The 14,188-nt window shown below is 41.6% G+C and overlaps 1 protein-coding gene across 1 annotated transcript in view; it reads right to left on the bottom strand.

Annotated features, from left to right (window-relative positions):
- The window catches only part of gfra4a (GDNF family receptor alpha 4a), a 241,505-nt gene that overhangs the window by 20,976 nt on the left and 206,341 nt on the right, over positions 1 to 14,188 (bottom strand). The window contains exons 2-4 of the mRNA XM_070842456.1: positions 10,978 to 11,259; positions 9,336 to 9,416; positions 4,147 to 4,486 (exon numbers count right to left, since the gene is read on the bottom strand). Coding sequence (XP_070698557.1) covers positions 4,147 to 4,486; positions 9,336 to 9,416; positions 10,978 to 11,248 — 692 coding nt within the window. The 5' untranslated portion in view covers positions 11,249 to 11,259. The remainder of the gene's footprint in view (positions 1 to 4,146; positions 4,487 to 9,335; positions 9,417 to 10,977; positions 11,260 to 14,188) is intronic.

Genomic DNA, 14,188 nt, shown 5'->3' with positions numbered 1-14,188 from the left:
GATTGGTGGGCTGCACAGGGGCCTTGAGATACTCCTTCCATTGGAGCAGCGGGGGAGAATAATGCCTGATCGATAGCCGTGACAGATGAAGCCCTTTGTCTTCCTGACATTTGCAGAGGAACTAGATTAAACGCTGGCGACCACTTGCTGTCAGAGAGAGAAGGCTGATGGGATGGGTATGAGAACTCCGTGTTTTCAGTCTAAAGTGATAAAGGGAGATACACCCTTTGAATCTTAATGACTTTGTAAACGTCCAATCAGAAAACTAACGATGTTTTCTAATCAATTGCAATTTGAATGAAATTCATCCATGTCTCACACACACAGGGATTTAACACACAACATTCAGATAACTTATCCTGTCCAGAGGGTCAAACTACATGTCTCAGCTGTATATTGATGAATATTTTGTCAACACTTTGGCAGGAAAGTCATGTGTGAATCCCAAATGATAATGACATCTCTAATAATGACTTTTTCACATGGCTGATTGTTGCCTGGCTACTTCCCTCAGAAAATGAATGCAGAATTTAATTGAACTAATTAAACACACTTAATGAGTATAACAATTGAATTAATCAAACTCAGCTGACTAATTAAATCTAAATGAACTTATCATACCAGCCAGACCTACTTTCCAAGATACACAATACCGTTTATTGTCCTGAGGGGAAGTCAGTGTGTAAGGCCACCTTGTCAACAAGTGAAGATACAAATGGATTAGTCGTGAAAATTAAAGTGAAGCGACTTGTCTTCATAGGCAGTTACAGTTGAAGGTGCACGCTGTCCTGCAGTATTAGGGGTAGCTGCATTCGTGTTCTCTTACAAAGATGTAACATATGATATGTAAGAATAAAACCCTGGTCACAGCTTGAAGTGGGTTGGTGACAGGGTTTTTGTTGGAGAATTAATGTAACTGGCAAGCTAACCGCTAACCCTTACAGCGAGCCTGGAACATGCTAGTGAGCTAAAATAGCTCTCTTAGCTAACAAGCTTGCCAATTGTCAGTGCCCAATCCCCCGACTACCTGATTACCACTGAAATGCCCACCCCACCATAGACCCCAATTTTACTACCACCATCACAGCTGCACAGGCTGCAGCTAACTGGGAGAAACTATGCTGAGGCCCTCACTGCTCCAGGCTCCTGAGACATGATGGACAATAAATGCATCATCTTTATTTGCACTGTTCTCACTGGCCAGGGGCCCTGGTGAACACACACACACACACACACACACACACACACACAGACACATAACAAACCCTTAAACCCCTGTTATTGTTTTAAACTGCTTTTGTAAACTGTTTGTTTAGAGATTCTGCTAACTGATAAATTCAATATTCATTAATATCAATACAATTATGCTGTCTATACAAACCAATTCTATACTTAACATAATTTCTTACAATTCTATGCATATGATCCATAATTAAAAGAATGGATTTCAAACAAACATAATAATTGATATGGCAACATGAAATGATATGAATCTTTCGTAACCAGCCAATGGAACATCCAAGGGTTGAGATCTCGAGCTTCGGACTGAGTTTACTGGTTAACAAAGAGTCTGACTTCATCATTTTAGTGGAGATGTGGGACAGGGGACACTTGCCCACAGGCTGTCCTCCAGGCTATGGGGAGCTGACAGTCAGTTCCAGAAAGCTTCCTGTAGTAACACAAGGAAGGAGCTCAGGGGGAATATTTAAATGGTTTAAAGCTGAAAATAAAAATGAAATGAATACAAAATCCATTAAACTTGTTAGAAAAGGTACAAATGCATTGCTCTAGAGGCAATGTTAGCCAATTTCAAAGTCAGGGAAATATCTTAATTGTGATGCTCAGTTCAGATTGGATTGGATCTGAACCTACAAGTCTGACAGCAGATATCCCTGAAGTTTAGGTTGGAGGGGCGTGTTGCATCTTTTGCTTTTCCGAATACAAAGATGCAAAAACAGAGATGTCGAATATGAATTAAACAGCTCACTTACAGCTGAATCCAAAAACAAAGCTTGGCAGGAATAGCAACGGTAACCAAGGGTGAAGGACTTTGCGAAGTGTCAACTGCAAAAACCCTTGTCGAAGAAACAAATCATCATACATATTTAGCTCTTAGGAATTTTTAGCTATTATTCAAATCAATCATCGACCCCACTGGATTACAGTGTATGGCACCAAGGTGTGGGCTACACAAACCCAAGAAGGCAAAATGGGACAAAAGCCCCACTGAAATCCTGCATACAGAGTTCTGCGAAAAGTATCCTCCAGGTGCAGAGAAGAGCTGAATTAGGCCAATAATCTAAACTGTTACATATTCAAATACGAGCCATAAATCCATGGAACCTTATTGAAATAAATGACCCACTCTCCTTTTCCTATAAAGCCCCACAAAGGAGTGCCCTTTGCCCACTTGTCCTGAGGCTGCGTGAACTGTCAACCACTCAGGTCATTACATCAACACCTCAGCTTCACGACACAAGCACTCAGAACGTTAGGCCCAACCAAAGTGTAATGAAAGAAAGAGAAAAATACAGAGATCACTGGATAGAACCAACAAAATCTAAGAACAAAATGGAAACATAGTGAGCCTTAAAAAGACAAAAGTGTCGTTTACACTGTGGCAGCCTACTTACTACTACTACTAACCATAGTGTCTGATACAAAACTGAGGAGAGCACTGACTAAGTAAAGACTGAGTGAGCATGACCTGCCAGTGGAAGTAGGCCGGCGGCACAGACAGAAATGTGGCTGCCCACAGAGGAGAGGGCAGCTAGCAGAGGGAACAGTGGAGACAAAGCTGCACTTCGTAAACAAGTGCAACCTATATGAAAGTAACCAAGATCAATATTTAGCGAACATAATACAGATATTTCCAAAGTCTCTCTACCTCAGTGAGAGAGGGAGGACTGCTGTACACTGGCAGAAAGATATGTAGCAGCCAATAACTCTGAGTCCTTTTAATTGAACTCAATGGAAAACATTTGAGCAAATCCATTCATAATGGCCCAGTTAAATGAACTGGTTCTGCCATATCTCTATTCTAACTGAAGCTAATGTTGCAGACTTGACTTATCTGCAGCTCAACAAAGCTTTTTGGCCTATTTTAACTTATTGTTTTGGTTTTCATCAACCACATTTCCAGCAGCTGCTTTCAGCAAAATAACAAACAGACACAACCTGCCCAGTTTCAAACAAAGTTAGCAACCATCCACTAGTGATTCTAAGCCACATATAACATAATGCTTATGTTTGTCTGTCAGCTAGTGGCCAAAATTCAATAAATATAGCTTTTTTGTATGAACCACATCCCCTCTCTTGTCCTTCTTTACTAACTGTGCGATTGTAATGCTGTTTAGCAGCTGTTACCTCAATCGTGCACCATTTAACATTATCATGAAAAAGGCTGTACATAAACGGTCTGTGTTCATTGTGTCAGTATTGTATTGAGTTGCTCCAGCTCTCACAAACAAAATCTCAGGCTTGCACAAGTCAATTGCAGAATACCCGTCCAGTGTGGAACAGCAGAGAACAGTAGAGTAAACAAGTGGCTGGTGGAGCTGGTCAAACATCTAACTAGAAAAAGAGACTCTCAGGATTTGGCAGATCAAACAAGATGTTGGCTGTCAGTAACGTCAGGCAGTTGTTTGCTAACAAGTTAAACATAAGAGCTTGATAAACTGATAAAGTGTATCAAAGCTTGTTTCTCCATTTATATGGCATCAAAAAAATATCTTTCAGCTATAAATCTTGGTCATCAGAGCTTTGGAGCAGACATCAACACATCCAATACCAATCAGTATTTGCTGTCATGGATATTCCCTTACATCATCCACTGTACCTATTTAAGTCTCAAGGCACTATGAATTCTATCTAATACTATATTAGACAAAACGAGAACACAAAACAATGTCTAACCAATCTCTGATATCATGGCATGCTTTGAAAACAGTTCAGTGTTAATGAAATGTGTGCATGATTTACAGTGACTGAGCTAAAATATGCAAAAACACCTTTATGGTCCTTTCAAAGACGCCCTATTTGCTGAAAATGAGCAGTTCAATGAGTCAAATGATGCCAAATCAGGAAACTTTGTGCAAAATGTTCTAAGCAGCAGACAGCATGTATGACAACATTTCTAATCGCTACCTGCACACGTAGTCTGCTTTGCAGATCCGCAGCTGAGCCAGGCAGTTGGGCTTGTCCTTGTCTTCGTAGGAGCAGGACGGCACAATGGTTTGCCGGCGGCGTTCTGCGCAGGCCGTGTCAGTGCAGGGACAGAACAGCAGCTCATGGGTGTAGTCAGGGGGAACACGGTCAAAGAACTTCCTCAGCGCCTTGTTGCACTTTGGTCGGTTACATGGCCCCGAGCGGGCTGACGGCTGGATGCAGGCTGAGACGTATTCTGTACGGAGCTTCTGACACGTCTCATCTATGTTACACGCCTTGGCAGCATCCAGGCAGCGGTTCACCGTCGTTACTTCAGACTCTAAAAGGAGAATAAGACACAAATGGAAGGCAGAAAGGATTTCATCCTTCTGTGTGGTTTGAGAAAATCAAATCCCAGGCAATGTTTACCAATGATTCCAAGGCCTAATTGGAGTTGGTATTGACTTGACACTCTCACCTCTACACTGAGATGCAGTGTTGCATTTACAGATGAAAAAAAAGAGTGTGTGTGTCTTGAAGTACAAACTAAACTGAAATGATGATTATATGTAATAGGCCCCCCTGTAATGAATAGAACATGAATGGTCCTTAAATGTTGCATGAGCCCGGGCACTGGATGTGTTTTAGCTGAGGCCTAATGGCTGAATATTTCATTCTGCTGGGTTAATGCAGAGTGGCAGTGCTGAAAAAGTGGCTCCTCCATCTTTCCAACCGCACAACAAGGCCTGTAATTACTGCTCCTTTTCCTTCATCCATCTATCCATCTTTCCAACACTCCCTCCCTACATCTGGGTCCATCCCTCACTCACCTGACTCCCTCCTTCCCTTGCCATCTTCCTCCCTCGCTGTGTTCCTGCCACTCTCAGCGCTGCCATCACCCCCCACTCCATCTGTCTTTTCCCTTCCTCCCTGCAGCTCCTCCCTCCCCTCCCTCAATTCTTCCTCAACTTTGTCCATTTCTGCCTCCCTCTGCGTCCATGCTCCCTCTGACTTCTGCAGTAATGAGCCACCTCTGTGGAGGCAGGAGAAAGCCCCTTTCATAACCATCTTTATTTGGATGCATTATTTCCCAATCCATCATCGTATGTGTGTGTGTGTGTGTGTGTGTGTGTGTGTGTGTGTTTTTCCCAGGCCACCTCCCGGTCAATACAGGCATGATGATGCTCAGCTCCTCTGGCAGATAGTGCCGCTCATTAGTTTGTAAACTGCCTGTTGTTGTGTCTCCTGGTGAGTTCGGCTCTTACCAAGCTGTCATATAAAATATGAATGGCCTCTGAGAGCAAGCTAACAACCCTTCACAAAGCATAGGTTATTCCCAATTTAACTGCTAAGCAGCCGAGGGGAAGTGCAGGGAGAATCAGAGGACCTGATGGAACAGCAAGGTAGGATGACAAATTACATCAAGTGGCCACATGTGTGGGAAACTGAATATGCATTGACTTTTTCTTTTACATGTTGTCATTGTATTTTTTAAGCCATTATTTATTCAGAGGAGACTAGCTGGGCATGAATGCTCTTTTCCAGGAACATCCTACTTCACATTCATGTCTTACACACATTTACACCTCACTGATGCCCACTACAATCCCAGTCCAGAGCTGTGCCTCACTGAAGCCACCGGGGGCTGCATGCACTCATGCTCTAGCCCGTTTCCCAGTTGCAGGCCAGGTTCTGTAATATTCATCATAGCATATCTAAATTTTAAATCTAGAGTGGAGTCCACGAGCACTTGGACAGCAACACATTCTGCTGTTTTAGCTCCATAACACCAGCACACGGGATTTGAAATTATACAGTGTCTGAGGTTGAAGTACTCACTTTAAGCTATATAGGTGATTTTGATATTTGCCAACTATATTTAAATATTCTTGACCATTGACCATGGTGTAAACTTCCTGCAGAAAATCTGCATTCAAATCTTTTGTGCATCAGATACTCACAACCAGCAGCTCTGAAAAGTTTGCTAATCTGTAACTACTGCAGCTTAGTTCAGCAGCCATCCTTCATGAAGGAGCGAGCTGTAAACCCTCAGAGTCACTTTTCAAGCCTTCAGGGTGCGAGAATGATACTTTCTATATTTTCAGTGGATACTAGTGGGCGACAGTGGCTCATTGGAAGAGCGGGCTGTCCACTAATCAGGGGATCCTTGAAGTATCGTTCTTCAAGATACTGGATCCCATGCGTGTAAATGGTAAGTCTCACCCTGATGGGCAGTTAGAGTGGTTGAAAAGACTAAAAAGATGCAATACAAGAACAGTCCATTTACAGTTTACCATAGTGGATGAACAATGCAGAAACTGTAGCTGTTTTTACACACAGTCCTGTAAAATTAGTAGGACAGTGACAAAACAGTGACAGAGCTAAAACTACCCCGTTGTTCATCTAATGTCATCTAGTTGCCCTTAAATTAAAGCTCTGCACTTTTCCCTCAGTCACCGTATTATTCCAGATCCCACATGATGGTCTTTAATGCATTACAAAGCTCGTGACCAAGTTATTGCATCAGAGACCCAAAGATAACTGAACTGTTGGTAAACGGTTTGCTTTACAACCACGGTCCAAGAAGTAGAAAATCCTAGAAAGGAAAAAAAAATCTACACTTCTAGAGGCCAATTATGCAAAAAAAGCTTATTTCTTGGCACAGAACATTAAACAGAGGCCCTTTCTTGACACCACCGACTTCACTTTAGTTTACGGATCGACTGGTAAAGGGTGAAGTGGTCTGTTGTTTGAATACTCCTCAAATTATGATGAGCTGTGGCTGAGGCTTTCGTCTTTGAAAAGGGTCATTACTCTGTTTGAGGGAGAGATGCTATAAGGGCGGAAAAACATCCATTAATCACGTCTTTGTTGTTTTGGCAGTCGACTTGTCGAGATGCATGGCATGGATGTCAACTTTGACCTCCCGTGGAGTTGCTGGAGTGAAATTTACGAGGAGGCTGTACAGTGCAGATCTGGGGCTGCTGTAATTCAAAGCAGCCTAAAATGAGTGGTGTTATTTTAATAAGCTGCTTATGTATGAGGTCAAAAATAAGTATGATCAAGCATGTCAGAGGGGACAGCCGCTAAATCCCAATTGTTTTGTTACTTACTTAGGATTTTGTATTCATTTTCCACTCACACAGGCAGACTGTCGCCTACAAATAGGTGAAGACGTTTTATCCCATTTCCCTTATTTGTGATCTTAAGCGTAATTTACATACTGTAGCTTTTGCCACTGCTTCTGTCCATTATGATCTCATTGTACTTACTATGTACTATGTAATACACTACAGTGAAGTGGCAGCAGGACAGCTGGCTCTAAACATGGCAACACTTTGTTTATAAGTAAAACTAAAAGAGTGCATCAGAAACTTTATATCCTTTATTGTATATTTTTGATAGTTTGCTTTAGCGCTCTCTTCCAAAGTGGTCTGACTGACTGACTGCTTGTGTTTCCTGCGCTGTCAGATTTCAACTTTTCACTGCATTCTCAAATCTCAATAATTACTTTGCTGAGTACAATATCATCATAATCTGTATAAACGGTGGTTAAACCTTTTAAAATCCGATCCAAGTTGTAATAAAACATTCATTTAGAGTCATCGTAGTGCTTTGGGCAACGATAACGAACATTTTAGAAGCGCTCAAATTGGACTTGTAATGCTGTGTTCAGTAGAGCTGCCCTGCAGTAGTACCCCAGTAGAACAGACTAACTGTTGCACAACCTGAACATAACGTGAATTCACCTTTTAAGGCTATTATGCAAGCTGTCTCCTGAACTGGCCTCATGCCACTGTTAAATCATTTGCCTTCCTTATCCCTGTGGTTTTAAAAAGAAAGCATGTGCCATTTGCTGGTGCCACCTTGCATTGCTTCAGGTTTGAAATCATACAATTTGTATTTGATACTGATCCCTCATTGCCATTAGGAGCTGCCAACATACAAAGCTGCCTAGTCTAAGTATACATATACATCTATACATCATTAGTTCTGAAAAAATAGGCAATACGTGAGACTGAAGTGAGCTTTTTTCCTTCTTCGCCGCTCAGTATGAGTCAGAATTCCACCATATATCACAGACAGATTTAAATATATTCTTGACAGAAAGAAAACACAAGCAACTGCTTACTTGTTAGTATAAAAACAGAGGATCACACAGTGAAATAGTATTTATAGAAGTATTTCTAATATTGAATATAATATATAGCCTTGCATGTACTGAACAGGTGTCCTTAATCAGTATTATTATAGTGAGGGGGTCTTTTTCAATCTAACTCATTTGACTTTTGTTTCTCATGTAGTTTTCAGCCACTTCTGCTCATTGTCTCACACACTGCCCGAGCTGCTTTCTATCTGCATAACACACCGTATTTAAATGTTTAAATTAAGCAGTGTCCTTCCTTTGAGCTGTCATTATCCACTTGTTTAAACGGTTTGGATTTTTTTGGTACGCAGGGCATTTATCATTATACTGTACGGCAAGCATGAACGCCCTCCATACTAATCACTTCATTTAAGTCATTATTTAAGTTTCGCAGACTCCCCATCTCAGCTTCACTCATCCACATTATAATTGCTGTCGGAGAAAACAAAACACTTGACTTCATGTCCTCTCCAATGCAAAAAAATGTAACTCCTCATTTGTGTGCAGCCTCTCTCTTTTCCAAACATCCGACAGGAAAACATTTTTGCGTAAACAAACCTGCTCTGCCTGTCTTCCATTTTCTTTTTCTCTCTGCCTCTGTCTCTTTCACCCCCTCGCCTCTTACCACGACGCTGTCTGTTCTTCACACTCTCTGTCTCCCCCCACAAGTTTTGCTGCTTCCAGCTGCATTAAAGTAAATAGGTAATTAATCTGTGCCTCAGGGGCTAACAGCAGCACATACCAGCCCTGCGGCTTGCCCACAGGCTCAGAGGTAAGACAGAAGCAAAGTGTGGGTTGTTACTCATCAAACACTTGGCAACCCCACCTGTATATCCACCCATCTACTCCATCAGAAAGATGCAGAATAAGATTACTGTTTTGCCCGTTCTTTTGACACCTAACTTGGTTGGAACGCACTTGGTTTTCTTGTGAAAAATGGCTGCTTTTGATTATCTAAACAACTTATTTTTCTCTGCACCGTCAGAGTAACTGCAGGCAGAAGCAGAGGAACACTGGTAGCGGTGGCAGCTCGCCAAGTCACCTGCAGCAATAGAGGCCAAGCGAACGTAGTCAGAGCCCCTCTCTTCTGGTTCATATGGGTAGCTCTCCACCAGGCTGAGTCCTGCCAACAAAGAGGACAGAGGTTAGTTTCTGTTGTCATGACAACCCTAAAATAATGTTGTTGTTTTCCTTTGCAGAAATTCTCTGTTTGGTGTCCTGAAACACTAAAACAAACACTCACTATATATCGTAAAAGTTACACACACAGCTGCAGAGCATCGACAGGATTAACCCTTTAGGGAGACCTGCAGTTGGGATGCTGTTCTGACATCCCATCCCTTAATTACCACGCTCTGTGCATCGTGTATGCACTTTACCCTGCCAAGTAGCACACCAGAGACCAACCGGTACTGTGGAAATTAGTTTTACCACAACTCTGGTGCAATACATCAAATGGCAACATTTGTGTCTACTATTGCAAACGGTGTCTTAGACCACATAGTATGAAGTAAATAAAGGAAACGCTGCAATAATACTACTAATAATACTACCTTCCCTCATGTGTTTGCTGTGTCAGCTTTTTTGTGGTCATTTTAATGAACACAAGTTGATTTAGTAATGTACACCATGTGAACACATTATAACTAAATTAACAAAGTACCTGAAACTGGTCCCACTAGAAACACAGACACAAAATTACCTACTGTACAGTATTACAGCAGGACCCTTGTTACTCTATATTATATTTTGCTGGTGCTACTTCCCAAACAAATCAGCAATCAATCTCGTTAACAAAACCAATTTTCAGGCACTGCCAATGACTTTTGGGCCACTTAAGGGGCTGAGAGCAACAAAAGCAGGTCATATGAGGTTGAAAACCAATTAGCTGCCTTTTAAGTCAGTTATGAAACTGGTCGAAAAATCAGCACTTCACTATGTAGGCTCTCAAGGCAGCATGAAGTTACTGAAGAAACAAACTGCAACATGCATGAGTTCATAAAAGCAGCTTGTTTAATGTATCAGTGTGAATGATCTTAAGGTTGACAAACTCTGCTACACAGTCTGGAACTTAATATTAACCATCTTATAGCATTGTTTGCTTTAGTTGTTTCATACATTTTAAATTAAACATTTAAATTACCTTGTGTTTGAATTGCACATTCACTGCAGACTGGAAATGATGATGATTGACGTGTGAAACTCTGGAAGCTGAGCTTTATCGTTTGTTTTATTATTTCATTATCTCTAAGTCATGTATTTTATAATTGCGCTTGATTTGCAGGTCATTCAGAATATTGCAAACCTTGTTCTGGTGTTGTGCTCATTTGAATATAAAAGTATATGTTAAACACATACAGTTGAATGTAAGTGCAAATAATGGGTTTCAGTGTAGGAAATGACAATGGCAGTGCAAAGCATTTGAAAAACACACAAAAGTGATAAAACACAATGAGTGTGGGTGGAACAAAAGAAATCATACCCTCAGTTTTAACTATTTTTGACACAATAATCACTCTTTTCATTTCAGCCTGGAATTCACTGTTGAGCTGTCTGGAGGCGGAAGCCTAATTCATGTGTAATGGGCGGTGCAAGCTAGATAATCCCAATAACATACTGTACCTGCTCCCGCCCACCTCTCAGGAATAGAAGCATCAGATTCTGTGTGTTAATGCTAATCTTACCATGCAGCACAGACTGATGCAGACTCCAGTAGATACTCAAGCAGTTCTTCTCCTTCTTCATGCCTCGTTTACACTGGCAGCCATGCAGCGGAGTGGACAGCAGCGCCGTCATGGCATTCTCACACTGGTTTCGTGCCCCAGGCCCCAGCTTCACGCTGCCGTCCCCGGCCACACACTGCCTGAGGGTGCGCAGTCGCGGGCTGCAGGTGTCGTCGCTGGAGCAGGTGTCTCCGGCACGCAGGCAGTCCCTCCCACCCGCAGAGAGAGCCATGCGTGGAACTCCTGCAAGACAAAAGAGACGGGGGACATGTTAGTGTTGTGTTATGTTTCCTGGTGATGAGCTCTGAGCAGACTGAGACTGGTCTATGGTTTAGTATTCTGTCCTACTTGTTCAGTGAAGCTTGGGTTGAACATAACATCTTAGAGGCTGTTTTGGTTGTATGAATAATACCACTCACTGAGTATTAATCCAATACAGTGAACCAAATAATAACAAACAAACAAAACAATCAAGCTGCAAGTTAAAGACCATGTAAAACTCAGTGACACCAAGGAAACTAATGAATACATAAAAATATGGCTTCTTTTTTCATTTATCTTAATTTCCAACAGACTGCGATGCAGCAATTTGCGTTTGAGCGGTCAATTGTATTAAAACCTGATGTTTCTTTTCATTAAAAAACGGTATAAATTACAATACTGCAAAATCCTGCAGTCTGTTGTTATTCAGTATTCTTCCATGTATTGAGCTGTTGGTTAAGGCTCATGTTTGTCCTGTTACAGAACAACGGTTTTAGAGCTTGCTCATGACTGTATCGGTTTTTGCAATTTATACAAAACTTTTCTCGGCTTTGTGAAAGTGTCAACATTCAATTTAAAGCCATACGGCAGCGACTTAGTACTGCACTTCCAAAAAGTTTCACAAAAATGTGGGACGTGTGAGTGAGGAGTAAAAACCAGAACGCTTAAAATCAATGGCTGAACAGGCTGACATAGCACAACTTTGGGAATCAATATCTAAAAACTCTCGACCTACATGTGACATAACGTAATCCATTTGCATCCTTTGTTCGACCCTGTCCCACGTCTTACACTTTCCTTGTCCCCAGTTTGTAAAGCAGGCTCTCTGTCACAGACATTACACAAGTGTTACTCCACATTGCACGTAAATGGACTTCAATGTGTAAAAATTGATGGATTTCTCCTTTAAATAAATCAAAGCAAGCAGGTGAATGAATGTGATATTTGAGAATCATCACTAAAATTATGTAAAATCAATTTAATTTAATAATTGGATTACTTTTCCACATCCCCCGTCAGTAGCGATCAAACTTCTCTCTACTGTATTCCAGCATTTTTGAATTAGATTCACAAAACCTGAGGGGGGTGCTATATTATTCATGAATTCATACAGTTGTCACATAGAATACATCTGACACCACTGACTGGATTTCGATGAAACTTGGGGGGGCGATGCATCTCACCAATACATCCTGACGTGTTCAAAATTACACTGAAGTGTTTCAGCTCCAGTCAAAACAAAGTGTCATGTTTGTTACAGACTGGTCCAGAGAGGGGCTGCATCACTTATAGGAGGGGGGGGGGGGAACCTCTTTACTGTTGTCTGGCACTAATGACATGCAATATGTATTCCCCTGAGGACAGAACATGTTTGTTTAATCCCATCTGTAAACACTGTTAGACTCAGACTCAAAGACAGGGTCTGCAACTTACTTTAGAAGAATTTTTCTGTTATACTTGTTAATATTTTCATAACAGCCTGACAGCAATCAATAGGTGAAATAGTTGGAATAGGGTGGAATATGATGATTCTTTTAAAAAACTTTAAAGCTAATTAAGGGAGAAATGGAGGAAAACTGTATGTTAACTTGTTAATTAAATATCCATTATAACAGTGCCATGTAGTCGGGGTACGACCGTTCCCTGCTCTTAGTATTTCAGAACTCATTTACTACAATCTAAAATGATAGTGATGGGATAGAATTGGTTATCCACTGTTTGACACATTTCAAGAGATGTCTTAAAGCATTTCTGTGTCACGGACAACTTGGTGAGACATCTCATGCAGCGAGTTGGTTCGGTTATTAATTCTTAATCAAATCTGATTCCATCACAGCTCAATCAAGCGATAAGGGGCGAAAGCGGTATCCCAATAAAGGCGAAAGCTTGCTAATTTTACACTGGCTGACTGACAAAACTGTCAGAGTTCTACATTATCATTTGGCTCAGACTTTAACTCAGAGCAACTCTCACTGAGTTATGCGACTCTGGAGATGATACAAATGAGACAACGCATCTGAATCAAGTCTACATCCTCAGCTGAAGCTTGCTGTCGTCGTGGAGTAAAGGGGTTAACTGCCATTTGCCCAGCAGGAGACTTCTCAGCCTTTCCGAGCGCTCAGCTAATCTACCAGCAAGCTGTCAATAAAGTCTACACATACAGCGGGGGCAAGGAGCTTGTTGGTACGGGTTTGGGGTGTTTGTGGATGCTATTGAGAGAAAGCATCTGCCACTCAAGTGAAGAGCTCAGCTTCACTGAGGTCTTGACAGGCGGAACTTTGTGCGGCAAAAAAAATGCCCCTCAACAAGTCATTTATTCCACTATGGAGCCTTAAAATCAGATTTATTTTATGTGAAGCAAAGGGAGGGGGAACAACTGCAGGGTGAGATAATGTCATTCGTTTTCGATGCAAATCAGCTCCACTCGCAAGTTTCTTGGATCAACTGTTGGTACCTTGAAAAAAGTCAAGGAATCATCCTTATGTCAAGACACTGAAGCGACTGAATCGCTCTGAGAAAACTCTTAAAATGCAGATTTGCATTGAGAAACAATATTTACACATATGTCGAGTGATTTCTTTCCCTCTATTATGCATGTATGTTGAATTGCAGGTGGGAGCAGATCCGTGGGCGGTGTGTGTGTGTGTGTGTGTGTGTGTGTGGGTGTTCTGATATAGAAAGTGGCACGCAGAAGAACCTTAGAGCCAGGTTTGGTTTCTCTAGGCTTCAAGGCAAAAGAAAAAGCCCCTGGTGAGCAGCAACAGTGCAAATCTTATTAAATTGCCACTAATCCAGTGTGCAGAGAGGTTTGATATTTGTCTGAGAAATTAAGCAGCACTCCAGATTGGAAGAGATAGCTATTTGCCTGGAAACAGAGCTGCGGCGCACCGGCAGTTCAAAGAGAGACAGT

Source organism: Pempheris klunzingeri, chromosome 13 (assembly GCF_042242105.1).
Source record: "Pempheris klunzingeri isolate RE-2024b chromosome 13, fPemKlu1.hap1, whole genome shotgun sequence".
Classification (NCBI taxonomy): domain Eukaryota; kingdom Metazoa; phylum Chordata; class Actinopteri; order Acropomatiformes; family Pempheridae; genus Pempheris; species Pempheris klunzingeri.
The sequence above is the reverse complement of the archived record's forward strand: the minus strand, read 5'-3'. Positions and strand labels throughout refer to the sequence as shown.